We start from the raw sequence: 18,039 nt of genomic DNA on the forward strand, positions 1-18,039 counted from the left end.
ACCTACTTAAAGGAGGAAAAATTATCTTACCATCTTTGTTTGGAGTAAGAGCAAAACGGGCATCAGTGTGATTTACACAGAAATTCAAACTTCCAGGATCTGAGTTTTTTTATTACAGCGTAGGAATTGATTAGTATCTATGAAATTATTTTGGGAAGCAGATGGCCAAATATTTTTTACTCTCCAAGTGCATTAATCTTTATTATTGCTACCTAATACAAGCTGAAGTGAAAACCAGCGACATCTGCTCAGAAAGCCGGGTAAGCACGTGCAAAGCCGTGCAAGTGAGGCTCAGAGAGCAGAGAGTGAGCCCTGCAACAGCCCGCTGCAACCCTGCACAGGCTTGGAGCCAACACCACACTGAAAAAGACGTGTGATAGCTCAAAGGTTTTTGTAGCAAACTGTTACTAAACCAGCTTTTTGGTGGTGGTTGGTTTGTGTCAGGCTGGTTTTGATCACTACTGATTTCGAAGGACAACCTGCAGCGGCAGTGTTCCGTACCGCTCTTCTTCAGAGCCACGCTGATGGGTGCCAGGTCAATGGTACCTCTTCCCTCATCCCCTTTAATATACTCCTCACAAACGTGACAGATTTGTCAGGGGTATAATGTAGAGCTGCAAGCAAGCTGACATCTTTTCTTACGTACATTTTTCCACTCACAGGAAAATAAGTGAAGAAATGATAAAAAAAATCAGTGCCAAATTTATTGACTTTCTCATTTTTTAAATAGGAAAAAGGAAACGTGCCAATTTCCCCAAGCCCCACACTAGTCACAGGAAACATTTCTTACATTTTCTGTGCAGAATGGATTCAGAATTAGCAAGTAGCCTTACTGAGGTCTGGTATTTCTAATTCAGAAAAGAAACGTGGTGCTCCTGCTAATCCCTGAAATAACGCTGTTTCTGATTATAAGTTTCAGTTTCCTTAAATGCTACTTAAACCCCCTGGAACAAAGAAAGCATTTGGTCATCTTCACTTTGTGCTTCTGCACCCATGCTACACAGAGAGCGTGGGGTTTTTTTCCTCCATAGCAGGATGAAACAGGGAAAGAAAGAAACAGGCAATGAACCAGTCCTAATTCAAAATCTAAAGTATTTAAACCTGTGCCATTAATTGAAACCTGTGCTTCACCCTGGAAGAAATCTTTAGAGAAAACTCCCACCTAAATAACTCACATTATAAATTAACTTTCACTTCGCCAAAAAATGGAATCTCAGAAAAACTATTGGTATCTCTAAGCATTAAATCTACAGAAAAAAAATACAAAGATTAATGCTTTACAACTGCTGCATTTACAGACTGAGAGCCCAAGAGGGTATGTTGGATCTGGGGTTTGTTTCAAGTTGTTCTTGGTTTTCATGTTTCAATTTTGAAGCAGTTGGACCTGCAGAGTTTTTAAAGATGAACACAGTGTTCACGTTTCCCAAATCAAAGCAGAATAACAGGTTTAACCTTCAATTTACAAGGAGTTAAAATGTTTCATGATACCCAAAGCTTTCAAACTAGGTGTGAAAATGATCAAAAGAGGCACCCATCCCTCGCTGGTTACACTATGGCCATGTCCAGTGATTTGAGAAACACTCCAGCCTTGTGGAATGTTTTTTGACAGAAAAGCCCCATCTGGCTTACACGACCTCGTCACAGTCAATGAGCAATGATTTTAAAACAAAAACTTTAAAAGGAAGGAACAAATGGACTTTTCCAATTTTATGACTGAACTATAGGCGATATTAATTACAGGAAATAGGAAATTTCCACCTCAGTCACAAGTCTAATGTATTTGACCGTTGAATTTAAGCTCGTTTCTCACTCAGTTTAAAGCATTATTTCCTTCTGTTCAACAGCAAAGCATAGGAGGAAATCATCCTCAAAAACCAAATGACAGCACACGGTGACAAGATAAGCAATATCCATTCATAGTAATATTTATATATGACAGTGAGTTGAAATATGCTGCTTCTCATACTGCTTCTTTCATACTAGACTCAGACATTAAGAACTATTAGAGATCAGCATGCCTTGGGGTATAAATGCTAACTCAAACCAAAATAAGACTACAGTTAAAATGAAGCATAAACAACAACAACAACAAAATTCAATGAAAACAGTTCTTAATTAAATCCAGAAAGCACAAGTCACAAAGGAAGTACAGTAAAACACTCAGGATAGTCTCAATCAGCCAACTCTTTGCAGTTCCTCTAACACGAGAAAAATAGGAACTTCTGCAATGACTGTTTAAAAAGAGAATGTTTCTAAGGGGGAAATGCACTTCATCAAAATATTATCAATGCTCCTTAAAAGATGAAGACAGAAGAATTGCAGTTTTACAAGTATAACTTGGAGGGAACTTTAAAATGGGTTAAGACAGGAAGGAGCAGCAAGGCTAAATCCTAAAGACATTTTTCGAACAAAACTTTTGGGCTTTGTGCCTGAAATCATACCACTGCTTTATGATTTGCAATTCAATCTTGAGAAGCAAGCAGACTAATCACTTGACAAAACGCATTCAAAACCCACTAACCCTGCTGTGCCACACGGAAACAATAACTCATTGTGTTTTGACTCTTATTATTCTAGTAGTAAACATGAATAGGGGCCAATGGAAAACATTTCCTGTGAATACAGCAACACAGAGCACTTCTCAGTTTCAGCTGTAATTCACAGCAACCAGCAATAGCTTCTGGCTTACCTGCAAATACAACCCTTGGACTACATTGCCTAACACCAAAATCCACATTTGGAGACATATGAAAGGGATGCACATAAAACAACAGAACTCCCAATTTATTTATGAGGAGCTCTCATATAATGCAATTATTCTAACCTAGCTCAATTTATTATCATGAAATATGATGACTGAGAAACGGCTACTGAAGGGCTGGACTTAAATGATACTGATATTTCTCCACGACTTGCTTTTCAGGGATGCATTATACAAAAAGCTGAGTAGTACCTGGAGAAAATGTTGGTTAATGAGACGGAACAGCTTCCCCTCTGAAAAAGAGTACCTGGTGCCTCCAAAGCCAAGACAATAAGGCAAAAAACAAGGAATCTGATCTAGTAGATGGCAAAGTGACAAAGATAACTATTTCACTTTCAGATGCTCTTCCAGAGGACAAAATGAACTAGTCAATTCTTTTGAAGTTGTGTCTCTGTCATTATTCTTGATTACTTCAGATACGAGAAATGAGCATATGAGCTGCCAATGAAGAATATTAACTGCATACTCAGGAGGCTTTGGGATTTGGGCTTTTTTGTTTGTATTTCTTGGTTTAAATGGGCTTTTCGGTCATCTGGTCAGCTTTGAAATATGCCTTCAGTTTAAATGCACCAGGCAGCTCTGTGGCCCCCAACACAAGAGGGATGTGGAGCTGGCAAGTCCAGAGGAGGCCACAGAGCTGCTGTGAGGGCTGGAGCAGCTCTGCTCTGGAGCCAGGCTGAGAGAGCTGGGCTGGGGCAGCTGGAGAAGAGAAGGCTCCTGAAGGGGACACCTTAGAGCAGCTCCAGTGCCTAAAGGGGCTCCAGGAGACCTGGAGAGGGGCTTTGGACAAGGGATGGAGGGACAGGACAAGGGCAATGGCTTTAACCTGCCAGAGGGGAGACTGAGATGAGCTCTGAGGCAGAAGCTCTTCCCTGTGAGGGTGCTGAGGGGCTGGCACAGGGTGCCCAGAGAAGCTGTGGCTGCCCCATCCCTGGCAGTGTTCAAGGCCAGGTTGGACACAGGGGCTTGGAGCAACCTGCTCGAGTGGAAGGTGTCCCTGCCTGTGGCAGGGGTTGGAGCTGGATGAGCTTTAAGGTCCCTTCCAACCAAAGTGTTCTATGTTACTGCACGCACACAAGGACCAGAAGCAGAACTGTAGTCCCGTGCAGTCCTGCAGCCTGTCTCCCTAAACTGGGTGTGACTTGCAGCACCCAGGCCATCCGCAGACTGCACAAGGTGGTTCTGGAGATCCAAATCAGCTTGGTCAAAGTTTTACAAGCTCAGTCATGCCCCAACTCATTTTTGCTGGACTCTGCAGGCACTTCTAGTGCCTAATTCTGATTCCTGTGATCTGGGAAGGTTTATTTGCTCTGGGTCAGCACTGATGAGCCTGAGCGAGCTTTATTCTGCATCAGATGCATCTCCCCTGTGGTTCTCAGAACTTTTGTTAGCTGAGTTTTTCTGTTCCTCAGAGTATCCAAGTTATTCAGAAAGACACAGGAATGTTCAGTACTTTGAGCTGCTCATTTCTCTTTAGAGACAGTGAAAATCATGGTCAAAATCCAACAAGCACTTGGAAACAGCACACAAAAGGAACTCTAATTCACTCACTATCAGGGAATTAAAACTGCACACGTGTCTTTCCAGAGAATTTGCTTGTCTCAAGAACATCATCAGAAGCAACTCAGTTACTTTTGGGAGACACACATTAAACAAGCCATTAAATCAGGGAATTGAACGTTGAAAATACTAAATTAAGGATGCACTTTTAAATAGAAAAGATGAAGGATGGAAAGCAACTGCCACACAAACACTTCTAGTAAGGATGAATGAAGTAGTTCATTCATTTCTTGTGAAAAACGTGAATAAATATTTTTCTTAGATAAAAGGAGAATGTTTATCTCATTCCCAACTCTAGAAGAACTGGAAAACTGGTAAGTACACTGACATCTCAAACAAAAGAGCTTATTCCCTCTATTTCCTGAACATATTTTGCATGTGAAAAAGGAGAAGCATTACCTAAACTGCGTTTTCATGTCAACTGTTAACTAAAACACCTTGTAATTCAGTAAGATTTACCCAAAGAGCCAAATCCAAGAAGATATACTGACCTCCTTCCAAGAATGTGAATTTCTGCAACTTCCAATGATTCCAAAGCTGGCATTTGTGACATGTAAAAGTGTTTTTGTCTTTATTTTACATGTCAAATTAATTTCATAAGGGCTAAAATTGCAGAAACAGAGTTATTGCCTCATTTCATATATTTTGGGAGTCATTTTGCATTGCACAAATTAAGAAAAAACACTGTAATTTTAATAGCCATCCTCACCCTCTGGATTATAACCTTGATTCCACGGAATTAAAAACGTTTTCTGTGGCTGAGCTAGAAATACTAATTACAATCAAAGGAATCTTAGCAATTCTGGATGAGCTTTTTTGATTCTATTTTATAAATATATTTCCAGACACTTATTTTCATCACACTTATGCAAGAACAAGAAATTTTAGCAGTTTTATGTCTTTTTCTGAAGCAAAAACCCAAGGGACTGACCCTGAGCCAGCTGACAGTGAAGGGCAGCTAATGGTGACTTCGGACTTTCACAAGAAAGCTTCCTAGAATTCCATTTTCAACCAGACTTCCAAAGACTTTTAATCATGGGTTTTAATGACACTTCAAACCAACAGCAAAACACAATAGTGAGCCCCCAGCTTGCAATGACAGTACAACCAATGGAATGAAAGATAGTACAAAAGACAAAACTATGAGGGTTATGCTTTAAGGAGTTAGAGGTCCAAAAAATAGGATGGAAAAGGAAGAAGTCTGAAAGAGTAAAAAAGTTAAATACTATTTGTTAAAATATTTGAGCTGCAGAGAAGTGAAAATGGCAGAAAGCACTAAGAGGGTCTTCCAAAAACCAGGGAAAATCAAAGTCCTCGTAAAGACTGATATATGAGGAGGAAGAAACAGGAATACAAGAGTCAAGCTGAGAATTCCAATTGCAAACGTTTCCATGAAATAGGCAAAACTGCAGCAATTGGCAGTAGCTTATCAACTAAATAAATCAGATTACAGCAATCAATTTGCTGGCTAAATTAATTAAAACATGGAAGCAATTATGTTCCATGTGAGAAGTCGGGATGATGTCACCAGGGCAGAGAGTAAACACGTTCGGAGGCACCGAGGGCCGTTACAAAAGGTCTGACCCTGGAACAAGTTTGCCACGGTGGCTGGTGGCGTGTGGCTGAGCCGGGGCTCGGCACATGCCTGTGGTGTCACTTCCACAGCTGCTCTGTATCTGCAGCTAATTACAGCTTTTAACTTCTATCGCGTTTTGAAACGAAGCCCATGTGCTGGTTATCCTCAGCATGGCCCAAATCTGCATGATCTCCCTGCTTGTCCCACATTAGTTCATTTTGCAGTTCTGCTCTTGTGTTTCTAACACCTTCTGCGTATGGAAAATGAGTCCTACAAGATTTGGCAGTCCTTAACCTTCCCCATATTCCCCTGAACCTTCACCAACTAATGAGTTCACTTCTGGTTCAGTCACCAAAATAAAGCATAATTATTCTTCATGGTGAAGAAGTATCTTCAGCACACAACCATCTCTTCAATGCAAGGAGAAGTATGCCAGGATATCATTATTTTCCCAGCAAAGTCCTCAAAAAAATATGTCATTTCAAAATACATCTGTTCATTACACAATCTCTATGACAGTCATTTTGGATTAAGACATATTTTGGGGAATTCTGCAGTCCAAGCCAACTGTTCCATGAACTACACTAGAAGTAGTTCCAGAGACACTGGCACAGGGTGCCCAGAGAAGCTGTGGCTGCCCCATCCCTGGCAGTGTTCAAGGCCAGGTCGGACACAGGGGCTTGGAGCAACCTGCTCTAGTGGAAGGTGTCCCTGCCCGGGGCAGGGGGTTGGAGCTGGATGAGCTTTAAGGTCCCTTCCAACACAAACCAGCCTGGGATTCAATGATTCTAAGTCAGACAAAGGTGCTTCTCAAGGGGCATTGATTTACTCTGCTACATCTATGTCAGAAGCAGCTATATTTAGAATATCAATAAATACAAACTTTTAAATCAGAAATACTTAGTAAAGTTTGAGATTTGCTACAACACCACAAAATGAAGTTCATATTATCACTGTACTTCAAATCACATTCTAAAGACTTTTCTGTCCTTGCAATTGATTGTTTTGGGAGACTCCGTTGCAGAGCTCATAGTTCAGTGTAATTTCTAACCCCAACATGCCATTTATGCAGTACCAGTTGTTTAGGACCCACAAATTAAGTTAACAATACTACCTTTTTGTTACAGAAGCAGTGAAATAGTTGAGCCTATTTTGGTGTATGAGGCTAAAACCTCATGACAGTCCTTTCAATTTAATCCAAACATACTAAAAAGCAAAGGGAAAATTGCGCCCTGGCTATACCTTCTTGGCACTATCTTCGTTGTTTAAATATCTTGTATGCTCAAAGATCACCCTGGATTTAGGAATCTGCATTCTGACGACTCTAAGTGTTTATAAACTTAATTAGAAACAGAGACAAACTTGTAAGATGTGTCTCTTCTAGAGGAGCTGCTAGAAAGAACTGATACATCTGCCTTTTTCTTGGTTATAGAGTTCACATTTATTACCAATAGCTCTGATAAGAGAGTGGGAAGTCAGTTCTTTAGAAGAATTTAGTTCATGATCTACCAGAACTTATTTAAATTGTTTTCTACCTCACCAGAGTTCACAACACTGTATCTTTCAAGAATTATAAACAGCAGTTGGTTCGAGCAGACCAGCAATTTCTCCCTAATCAGATGATTGCAGAGTTCTAAACAATTTAATGTTTTCCATCTGTGAGGGTTTTGTGACCACATTTTCATCGTCTCAAGAACTTCACTGCATTTCTCCTTATAAACATTAATCTGCATCACAACTACCCTTATAAACATTAATGGATACTGTCTTTCTCATTAATCCATCTGAGGAGATTTGAAGATGCACCCGCACACGTATGCATTGCTTTGCCAAGGATCTAAACTATCAGACGTGACCAAATGGCAACCACAGTTCACTTTATGGATATAAAGATGTGATCATGGCTTTTCCATTGAGAGAGGGAAGAAAAACAAGACCAGGATCATGTTAGTACCCTGTATTTTTTAATATATCTTAAAATTAAACAGCCACTGTGCTTGATGGGGAGCAAAAAGGAAAAGTCAACCAAATACTTGCCTTCACAAACACAATAAATGTAAAACATGTTTGAAATATGCCTTTTTCATTAGCAAAGAACAGTATCTAAACTGTGCATAAAATTACAGGTTTTATAAAACACAGCACTAGAAATCAAGGTTATTGAAACAGTTGTTTTCTGGTGAAAGCACTATCCACAAAAATATATATTTAAAATCAATAGTTTTGTATGAACTGCCCAAACCTGAAGATTCTGTGTTAACAATTCTAATTCTTAAGTTACTAGAACTAACAACCCTCAGTTTCATGCAAGGAGCATTAAGATACATAATCAAGTCACTAATAAGAGGATTCATTATTGAACACTGAGCATGTTGTTTGGTTTTGCAACTCCAGCTTATTATGTGCAGCAGAATAACAATGCTCCAAAGCTGTGAGAATTGTCATTTTGTGTGCAGCAAAGAAAATGCAATTAGTTCTGTAATAGCTCAGAAAGATGTATTTCTAAAGGGGGAAAATGGGGTTTTCCAGCTTGTGTTTCTAGAAGCTTTAAAAAAAATGGTAAAACCTTGCAACAAAAGTTAGAAGACTACTACAGAAGAAGAGTGTAAATCTTAGTTTTCTTTAGTTCTAACAGTGATTTGGTATCAACTCTGTTCATAAGGTAATACATTGAATGGGGTTTTTTTACACTGTGATTCTTGTGAGCCTGAAATGAGACCTCCCACTCCACATTCTGACCTCTACATAGCTATGTGCAGGGTCCAGGACTCTGGCACTGATCATGGGACTAATACTCCTGGAAAGCAGAGCTCAGGCACCGATTTGAGTGTTGGTTCGGTTTGGGGTTTTTTTCTGAAGGTTAAGACTTGTATGTGAACATCAGGCAATTCAGAAGACTCTTTGGATTTCACCATCTGCCTTTTGTGTAGACATAGTCCCACCAGTTCCTGGGTGGCTGCAGGCAGATCACTGAAAAGCACAGAAAAGACAAATTATCTTCTCTTGATCCCAATGCCTATCGTCATTTTGGCTCAGGCCAGCTGGAAATAGTCTAAAGCCTCAATTCTTCTAAAGACTTCCGCGCCTCTCCTGGAAGAAGCGAGGTCTTTCTTGCTATGCGGAGATGACAGATGCAAAGTCTGGTCTGCATCAAGAACAATGAGAGGAAAGTGGCTGCTGAACTGTTAGGCACTGGCAAATTTCTGGCATATGACTGGCTTTGTGATTTCTTTGGGTTTTCACATCTAGTTTCTTTCTATCTAGTGGATCTAAAAACCAGCCTCTCGTTCATCTCTACCAATATCTAAATAGACTTTCAAGTTTTAATCTTACCGTTACTTATTTCAACAGCTTTCTCCTTTTCTTGTCAAGTCCTCATCATTCTGCCTGTATGCACTACTGCAAAATGTAATTCCCCATCTTTCCATACATGGAAAGCATGGATCAGCTACCAAATACCTGATTACATTGGACCCACCTCACTTCTAAAGCTTTCCATGGTCTGTTTCTCCCCCATCTTCATTCCTAACAGCCACAGGCAGCAATGCAAATCCTACCTCTGACACTGGGATGTGAAATCCCAGACTGGTTTATCTGTTTTCAAAGGAAGCTCCTTTGTGTCTCTCATATTTTTCTTTTCTCCTACACCTCTCATGCTGCAGAAGATTTATCCATAGCCTCTAAAAGGTAATTAATGTCCTTCCTTAGATCCCTCTTTGAAACTCTCCTTCACTGTGATGTTTACAAGAAAATTCATAGTTTAGTCTATTGCTGTAGTCTGTTAATAGACTATAATTTAGTCTATTACTATAATTGACCAGACAAACCAGAAGTGCTTCTCTTTTTCTTTATACCATCTTTTTGCATCCATCATGGTTTGTGTTAGACTATACTCTCTGGAGCAAAAAGCATCTTGTCTCCATGAACACACAAAGCCAACACAGAGGAGTCTATGTATGCCTTTGTTATGTGTATATTTCAACACTGAAGTACTTTCATTTCAATTAATGTATTCCATTTGATTCCATTTTGATTTTGCTCTATTATTAGATATACAGGAAGTTGAACAGATGTGTTCAGCTTAGCCAGTTTATCAACTTCGGCAAACAAATGAGTCAAGGGTAAAAAATAGTCCTTTTTGATCTGCACTACTTGAAGCTTCTGCTCAAAGCAGTGGACACGGGGAGGTGGGAAGCAGCTTCCACCACTGAGACTGGCACGAACCGTGCCTAGCAATCCAGATCAAGCCTAACTTTTTCATGTGGGTAAGAGCACCCTGTTCACCCTGGCTGGCACAATGCGCACCCCACATGCATGACACAGTCAGGAGGCCATAAAACTACGAAGGCTTTGAATCCACCACATTAGGTTGGGATTGCATCTGCCCTTATTTGAAGTTGCTTCTTTGAAGACTTGACAGTCCAATGCTGATGGGAATAAGGAAGTGAGGTTTCCCACTAATTTAATTACCATCCCAAAAGTAGATTTTCATAAAGATTTTACTCCTGAAGACATTTTTCACTGGCTGCAACAAACTGAAAATCTCAACAGATGTCAGAAAAAAAAAGACACGTCACTGGATTAATCTCAGGAAAAATGGTCGGTGGAAGGATGAAAGTACTGCCAGGATCCCAAGAACATTATTTATAATTCTTTTCATACTGCATTTGTTCCGTGGGCAAAGCTGTTAGTGAAAGTACCAACAAAGTAAAACCCTGACGACTGTTTTGAGAGGAGGAAGACAAGCAATATGACAGACAGACCATGCCCAGGAATATGCCAGCAGACACTTATGTGACTGAATTTTGCTCACCAGCTTTGATATGTCATCAAAGTCACTGACAAGTATTTATCTGCAAAGCAATCCTTTAATTAACTTTTTTTCTTTAACATAACTCTATCTCTGCTTCCAGCTAATGGCCTGTTAAATGAAGCTTAGCACTACCTCAATATTCAGAATGCATCAGTATCCAAAGCCTCTACTACTGCCCTACCTCACGACCTGCTTATTTATCTATAAATAAGTGACTAGCCACTGGTTAATAATAAAAATCCTAATAATCCTTTCTCACCAAAAGAAGCATGACCAGCAGGTTGAACAAGGTGATTCTACTCCTGTACTCTGTTCTTGTGAGACTCCACTTGGCACAGTGTGCAGTGATGGTGTCCTCAACAAAAGAAGGACATGGAGCTGTTGGAGCAAGTCCAGAGGAGGCCACAATGATGATCAAGGGCTGAAGCACCTCCTGTATGAAGACAGGCTGAGAAAGTTGGGGCTGTTCAGCCTGAAGAAGAGAAGCTGTGTGGAGACCTCAGAGCAGCTTCCAGTGTCTGAAAGGAGCTACAAGGATGCTGGAGAGGGACCTTCATCAGGGACTGGATTGACAGGACAAGGGGTGATGGGTTCAAACTGAAAAAGGGGAAGTTCAGGTTAGATAAAGGAAGAAGTTCTTTCCTGCGAGGGTGCTGAGGCACTGGAAAGGCTGCCCAAAGAAGTGGTAACTGCTCCATCCCTGGCAGTGTTCAAGGCCAGGTTGGATGGAGCCTTCGGTGACATGGTCTAGTGTGAGGTGTCCCTACCCATGGCAGGGGGTTGGAACTGGATAATCTTAAGGTCTCTTCCAACCCAAACCAGTCCGTGATTCTATGTATAAGATGATACCGGTCTTCTGAACTTTTCAAATTGAACAGACAACAAAAAAAATGAGTCTCTTCTGAGGTATGAGTAATTTTGGCAAAACTGGTGGCTTAGAAAAGCAAGAATACTTGACAAACATGACCCTTTCATCCATGAATGCTGTCTGAGTCTTGCTATGCAGGTCTTTTCCCCCTAAGTAACTGGTGGTTTTCAATACATTAGGAACTGCACATAAAGAGCCTAATAGCAGCTTATTTATCAAACCTGGGTGTTCGCTGGCACAAGATCTCATCGCTGTCTCTGTGTGACTGCAGTGTTTTGAGGTTAAGTAAGGTTGGATCTCATTACACTGGTCAGAAGTAGTGAAGAGTTGGACCTGTTTCAATCAGGTGCCCACGATCTGCCATCCTAAACAATGCTGTTATTCTGGTTCTTAGGATTGCTTTTTTTAAGTTATTAACTGTTAGACACATTTCTAGACTTATCTCTGTGGTGTAAAGAGTTAAGAGCTTTGTTTAGTTTTGTCTGTCCTCTTCTTCATTCTCCAACTGTTAACAAAAGCACCGGACTTCAGAGGAGAGGGGGATGGAAAACAATACACTTTAAAGCCATTTGAAAATGCTTAAGCTCGGAACAACCACATAATGCAAACCAGGCAAAACTCCTCTGCAAATATCAATTAATATTGTCTGATACTTTACAATCATTTTGGTATTTCTTGTAGGCATCTCTTTTTTTTCCTTTTTCTGTTATTTTTTCCAGAAAAGAAAAAATAAATCTGATTACAGGAAGAGGCTCTGCAGTGTAATGTGTATGAACACTCAGAAATCCTTCTCATATTGCAGACACTTGGAAGGTTCTCTCCTGAAGCAGCACTCGCTGCTGCTCTATAATGCATTTTCATAACCTGCAACTGGGATATTTATTAGGTTATTTCTTTTATTCTTTTCAAGGGAGGGAAAAGAAGTTCAAAGTTGCCAAACATGATGAACAAACTAGTGTGAGGTAATGTTTCCGAAATGTTCTGATATTACAGACAATATTAAAAGATGACCATTTCCAGGGACTGTTTTATTGCCCCAGGCAGCAACACAAGTTGCACTGTTTCCCCAGTTGTTTACTGGTTCTTGCTCTCAGTTTCTATGCTGGAAGTCCCACTCCTGATAAATCACAACCTGCTTAACTGACATAATTATGGGCAGTATAATAGAAAGCTGATTCAAGAGGAATAAAACACATGATCATTCCTATTGCTCTTTTTTAAAGTCACTGTAACTTCATTAAACTCCTATTACTGACTAGTGCAGAGTGTAAAGAACTAAAAAGCAAACTGATTTTACGGTTGAGAAATAGCTTCCTTAGAGCTAGCAGCTACTTAAACCTCAAATGAAGATAAGCTCACAGCAGGTCCAATGCATTTCAACGTGTAGCTGTGTTTTAATTTCCTTAAACCACAGGACATATGTCACAGTTTAATGTCTGGACTGAGAGATTCTGTGCTGATAGTGATGCAGAGTTTTAGACCCTGCAGTTCCCAAATGCACGGTGTGCCACAGGAATTCAACAGAACTGAGGTGATGATGCCCCTTTGCTCGTACAGGGTTCACACCTTCAAAGGCAGGAGTTTAGTTGTCATGTTTGCACTCTCTTCTTTCTGAGTAACAAGAGTATCTTGAACACCACCAGCCTCCAAAACCATTTCCCTTTTTCATCCTACCTTTGTAATTATTTTCCAATTTCCTCTCACCAACCTCACAATGATTCTTGTTGACCAAGACATGGAGTGTCACCCATTTAAATCTCTTACCCACTGAGCCTTTCCTACAGTGATACTCTTTCCAGAGAGCACTCAAGCCCACTCCCCAGTCTATTTCCACCACATCCCATGTCTACTTGCACAACCACTGAAGAACATTCTCTGTTTGCTCAGAACACTTTAGGTGATTCTGCTACTAAAACTTTTAAATCAATACCTAGAAATCTATTTGAAGTATCTTTGTGATTCTTATAATTATTATCATGGAATCATCACGTTCCAGTTGAGCAACCACATCACAGCATAAACAGTAACACGCACAGGATGAGGAAAAGCAAAGAACTCAAGCAGCTTTTCCAGAAGTTCACAAACTTGCTGAAGTGGTCACCTCACTTCAAATTCCACTGATGCACCTACACCCTGCCCTTCCAACAGTTAAAACAGCCACTGAATGAAAACTGTATTTAACTACAGACATGAAAGTAAAAAGAAAGCAGCAGCTGTTGAAGACCACTCAGAAACAGGTATATCTGAATTTTGATGGCTATAAACAGACCATGGTGTTACGTACTCTTGAGCTTATCGCTGACATCTCCGAACAATACCACAACCTTTCCCAACTGTTATTCAGTGGAGAAAGAGAAAATCTCGGGAAAAGGATCTTCAGCAACTCGCAATTAATAAAAAATAGTTAATCAGTTTTTCCTTTCAACCCAGGCATCACCCCAAGCATCTCTAACACAGCTGCAATCAGCCCACAGAGTCAGTAGCTACAAGTCCATGTATTTCTTTCCATTTGATTGCACTGTTTTACAGTATCATTGCTGTATTATGTTCTGGTCAGTAATGTTTTCAACCATTTCATGCTGGCAAATCACTAAGTACCTACTTTACAGAATGTAAAAACCTCTGTCACATCTACTTCAAGACCTTTAAGGTGTTTCTGCTGTTCAATGCACTCTTCAAATTCACTGACAGATTGTTAAACTAAATCTGCCAGTTTGTTTCTTAACAAAAGCACTTGATGCCTTTAAGCTTCTCCAGCCCTTTCACTTCCCTGTATTAATTCTAATTCCCTTTCTTTATGCATTCATCCGACTGGAATGTCAGGGAGGAACAATTATTTGATTGGTTTTATTCATGAACAGAATAACAAGTTATCTGCAAGGCAGCAATAATGTGCTAATTTTAAACTATACATAGTCTGGAAACTATACCTAGTCTGGAAAACAGAATGTACTTAACCTTTATATTGCTTATTTTAGGTTAGAAGATAAAACTCTCTATTGGTGAAGGCTTGATGGAGTTGTGAATTTTATACTTTTTATCCTTTACAGGGAAAATTTCCATAATGCTTCAGCATCAGATGATACCAATACATTATAAAAACAAGACAGACAATGTATAGGCTTAGCATCACTTACAAACTTACCTGCTTTTCCATCCTGGTTGAATCGGCAGTACTTTGAGTGCTCAAGCAGAGGCAGACATTGCTCAATAGGCGTCCAGACATATGTCTCTGGGCACAACAAGTCAGAGGGCCTGTACTGACCCTGGAAAGGAGAGAAGAGAAAAAACAAGGAGAAAAAGAGAGTCATCGTATCAGTTGCACAAGAACACTCTGGCTAAAGCTTTCCAGATTTTCCTAGGAACAAGGAATAGGTTTAATCTAATCTACACCAAATGAGTCAGAAACGGCTCCACTGAAACTGAAATCACAGCCTTACTTCTTCAGTAATTTCAGCACCATCCCAGCAATACAAGCTTAGCCTTGGCACTTGATGAAAACGTAAAATTAACATAACACATTTTTATGGTATCCAAGATGAACTGGAAAGGTTTTGGCTTTGCTGACTGAAATGTGGTATTTAAGTTATCCTCTAGAGCTCTGCTGAGCTGGTGCCGACACTAAAGAACTCAGCACCTCCAAAAGCAGCTCATCTCAAGCGGTGGCAATTCTAGCAAATAATGGAGACCAAACAGAAAGTCCTAAGAGAAGAAATAAAATCACTTAAGAGTAAGCAGGATGCTATTTTTATTGCATTAGTGAGGGAGCATTTTGGCCATTGCTACTTGAATAGTAACATTTTCTTTGTAACTCATGGAGTTTTTCCTGGAAAAGCTTACAGGTAATGAACGATTAGTGAAATTCTACCATTTTCCCTTGATTTATTAAAAAGATATTCTTTGCAGACATTCCCAGAAACTAAACAGCCACCATTATGTTCCCTTCAGCTGCAGGGAAAATCACCACCTCAGCAATAACCACCTCCTCTAATCAGATCTTCATTTGATTTGAAATAAGATTATTCATCGGCCTGTAACTTAAGTCAAAACTCTATCTTTGAACCATTATTCATTTTCTCTATACCCTCCCAACGTGCAGAGCCATAAGATGGCAACAGCAAATTCATTTTTAAACTGAAAATTCCTTACACTTATCAGCTTGAAAAAGACATACACTAAATAGAATGAAAAAGTTTAAGGCTCTCAATTATATAGATCTTCAAGGAACAGCTGAAAGAGTGGGCATTATAGGGAGTCATGCTGTAGTTGATGCTATTAAGAGTTCTTCTTATCACTTACTTTAAATAGGTAATGAAGATGATCATCATGATGTCTAGTTGATTTTTTTTTTCAGTATCTACTAAGAAAATAGTAAAGTGGCCTTGAAAGAAGCTGACCAAGGTTTGGGGAGGGACATAGATAAGCACTGTGACTACAATCTGGTGACAAGGACTTAATAATTTACAGTTGCACTGACAAGCTCGCTGTGCTGGTAGACAAAATCTTATGCAGCAATACACAATTTAGGAGAATCAGAATAACCTTTTTCTTAATGTTTGCAGAGGTTCACAATTCTTCTTATTCTTTTAATGTTTGACTCTTCCCAGCCTTCCAGTACCCAAAAGGGCTCCAGGAAACCTGGAGAGGGGCTTTGGGCAAGGGCCTGTAGGGACAGGACAAGGGGAATGGCTTGAACCTGCCAGAGGGGAGAACAAGATGAGCTCTTGGGCAGAAGCTCTTCCCTGGGAGGGTGCTGAGGCGCTGGCACAGGGTGCCCAGAGAAGCTGTGGCTGCCCCATCCCTGGCAGTGTTCAAGGCCAGGTTGGACACAGGGGCTTGGAGCAACCTGCTCTAGTGGAAGGTGTCCCTGCCCGTGGCAGGGGTTGGAGCTGGATGAGCTTTAAGGTCCCTTCCAACACAAACCAGTCTGGGATTCTGTGACATTTACAGTAGAATTAACATTTTTACCTTGTATCTCACACCAACTGTAAATTGTTGAGTAAGAAATACAAAAATTATCTCTGATAAGAACAAAGTCATAACTGTCCACATGAAAAAACCCCAACCAAACCCAAACCAAGCTTCGTGCTGAACACTGTCAAATACCTGATGTACCTCTCTGAGTCTTTATGACTCTGATTTTCTCATTTGAAAAACACTCCTTGTTGCTTTTTGGGTTTGGTTTTTTTTTTCTTTTTTTAATTAAATGCAAATTTTTGTGTTAAATTAAAACAATATTCCTCCCATTCCATGCAGAAGCTTAAACCTCCAGGCCTTAGAAAATCCTCTAAAGCCAGGGAATGGAAATGACATTATTAAATAAACCCCTTTGAAATGTTACGCTATGTCAACAGAAATAGTTGAAAGGTATGTGAAGGTAATGCTTAAAGAACACTTTTAGTCACCATTACTCAAACGAAACAATTTAAGGACTTGGGGAGAAAAAATAAGCCTTTTCAGTCAGTTAAAAAGACAAAATAGAACATAAATTCTTGTTGATTTAAAGACACTTTCTCAACTGGCCAAGGCGGCAGAAATAGCCAAGTAACCATCATTCAGAGCTGTTGCTTAAGCACAGTAAGTACAAGGTGGCAATTTAGTCTTTCCTAGTTGTATGAGTATTCTCATGGCTGTAAGTAAAGATTGCTCATCCACAGTTTTCCTACAAGATACTGCCCCTACATCTTGAAATGCACCACGTTTGTGAATCCAACACGTGAAAATTGTTTCACTATGCAGCTCTATTCTAAATTTCCCAATTACTCCTATAACATCATGTTCTGTCATAAAATGGGATGTGCTGTGAGCAGTCCTGGTGTCCCAAATGTAAGAAGGACAGGGAGCTGTTGGAGCAAGTCCAGAGGAGGCCACAAGGATGATAAGGGGGCTGGAGCACCTCCCATATGAAGACAGGATGAGAAAGTTGGGGCTGTTCAGCCTGGAGAAGAGAAGCTGCGTGGAGACCTCAGAGCAGCTTCCAGTGTCTGAAGGGGGCTACAAGGATGCTGGGGAGGGACTCTTCATTAGGAACTCTAATGACAGGACAAGGGGTGATGGGTTTAAACTGCAACAGGGGAAGTTCAGGTTAGATATAAGGAAGATGTTCCTTACTGTGAGGGTGGTGAGGCACTGGAACAGTCTGACCAGAGAAGTGCTAAATGCCCCATCCCTGGCAGTGTTCAAGGCCACGCTGGACAGAGCCTTGGGTGACATGGGCTAGTGTGAGGTGTTCCTGCCCACGGCAGGGGGTTGGAACTGGATAATCTTAAGGTCCTCTCCAACTCTCCCCATCCTATGATTCTATGTATAAAAGTAACCGTATTGCAGGATTACTAGTTTGGTTCTAACAAGAAAGAGCTTCTTTAGTACTGGGCAAAAGAGTAATGGCAAGAATAGATTATCCAATCCACCGTTACAGTTTCAGTCTTAATTTTGGGTAATCAAATACCTTACTTCGGAGG

The 18,039-nt window shown here is 40.3% G+C and overlaps 1 protein-coding gene across 1 annotated transcript in view; it reads right to left on the bottom strand.

Moving 5' to 3' along the window:
* The window catches only part of LOC104404133 (arginyl-tRNA--protein transferase 1-like), a gene marked incomplete at its 5' end in the record, with an annotated part of 54,008 nt that overhangs the window by 5,998 nt on the left and 29,971 nt on the right, over positions 1–18,039 (bottom strand). Inside the window, one exon of the mRNA XM_010012484.1 lies at positions 14,724–14,844. Coding sequence (XP_010010786.1) covers positions 14,724–14,844 — 121 coding nt within the window. The remainder of the gene's footprint in view (positions 1–14,723; positions 14,845–18,039) is intronic.

Source organism: Nestor notabilis, unplaced genomic scaffold (assembly GCF_000696875.1).
Source record: "Nestor notabilis isolate BGI_N333 unplaced genomic scaffold, ASM69687v1 scaffold3394, whole genome shotgun sequence".
Taxonomy (NCBI): Eukaryota; Metazoa; Chordata; class Aves; order Psittaciformes; family Psittacidae; genus Nestor; species Nestor notabilis.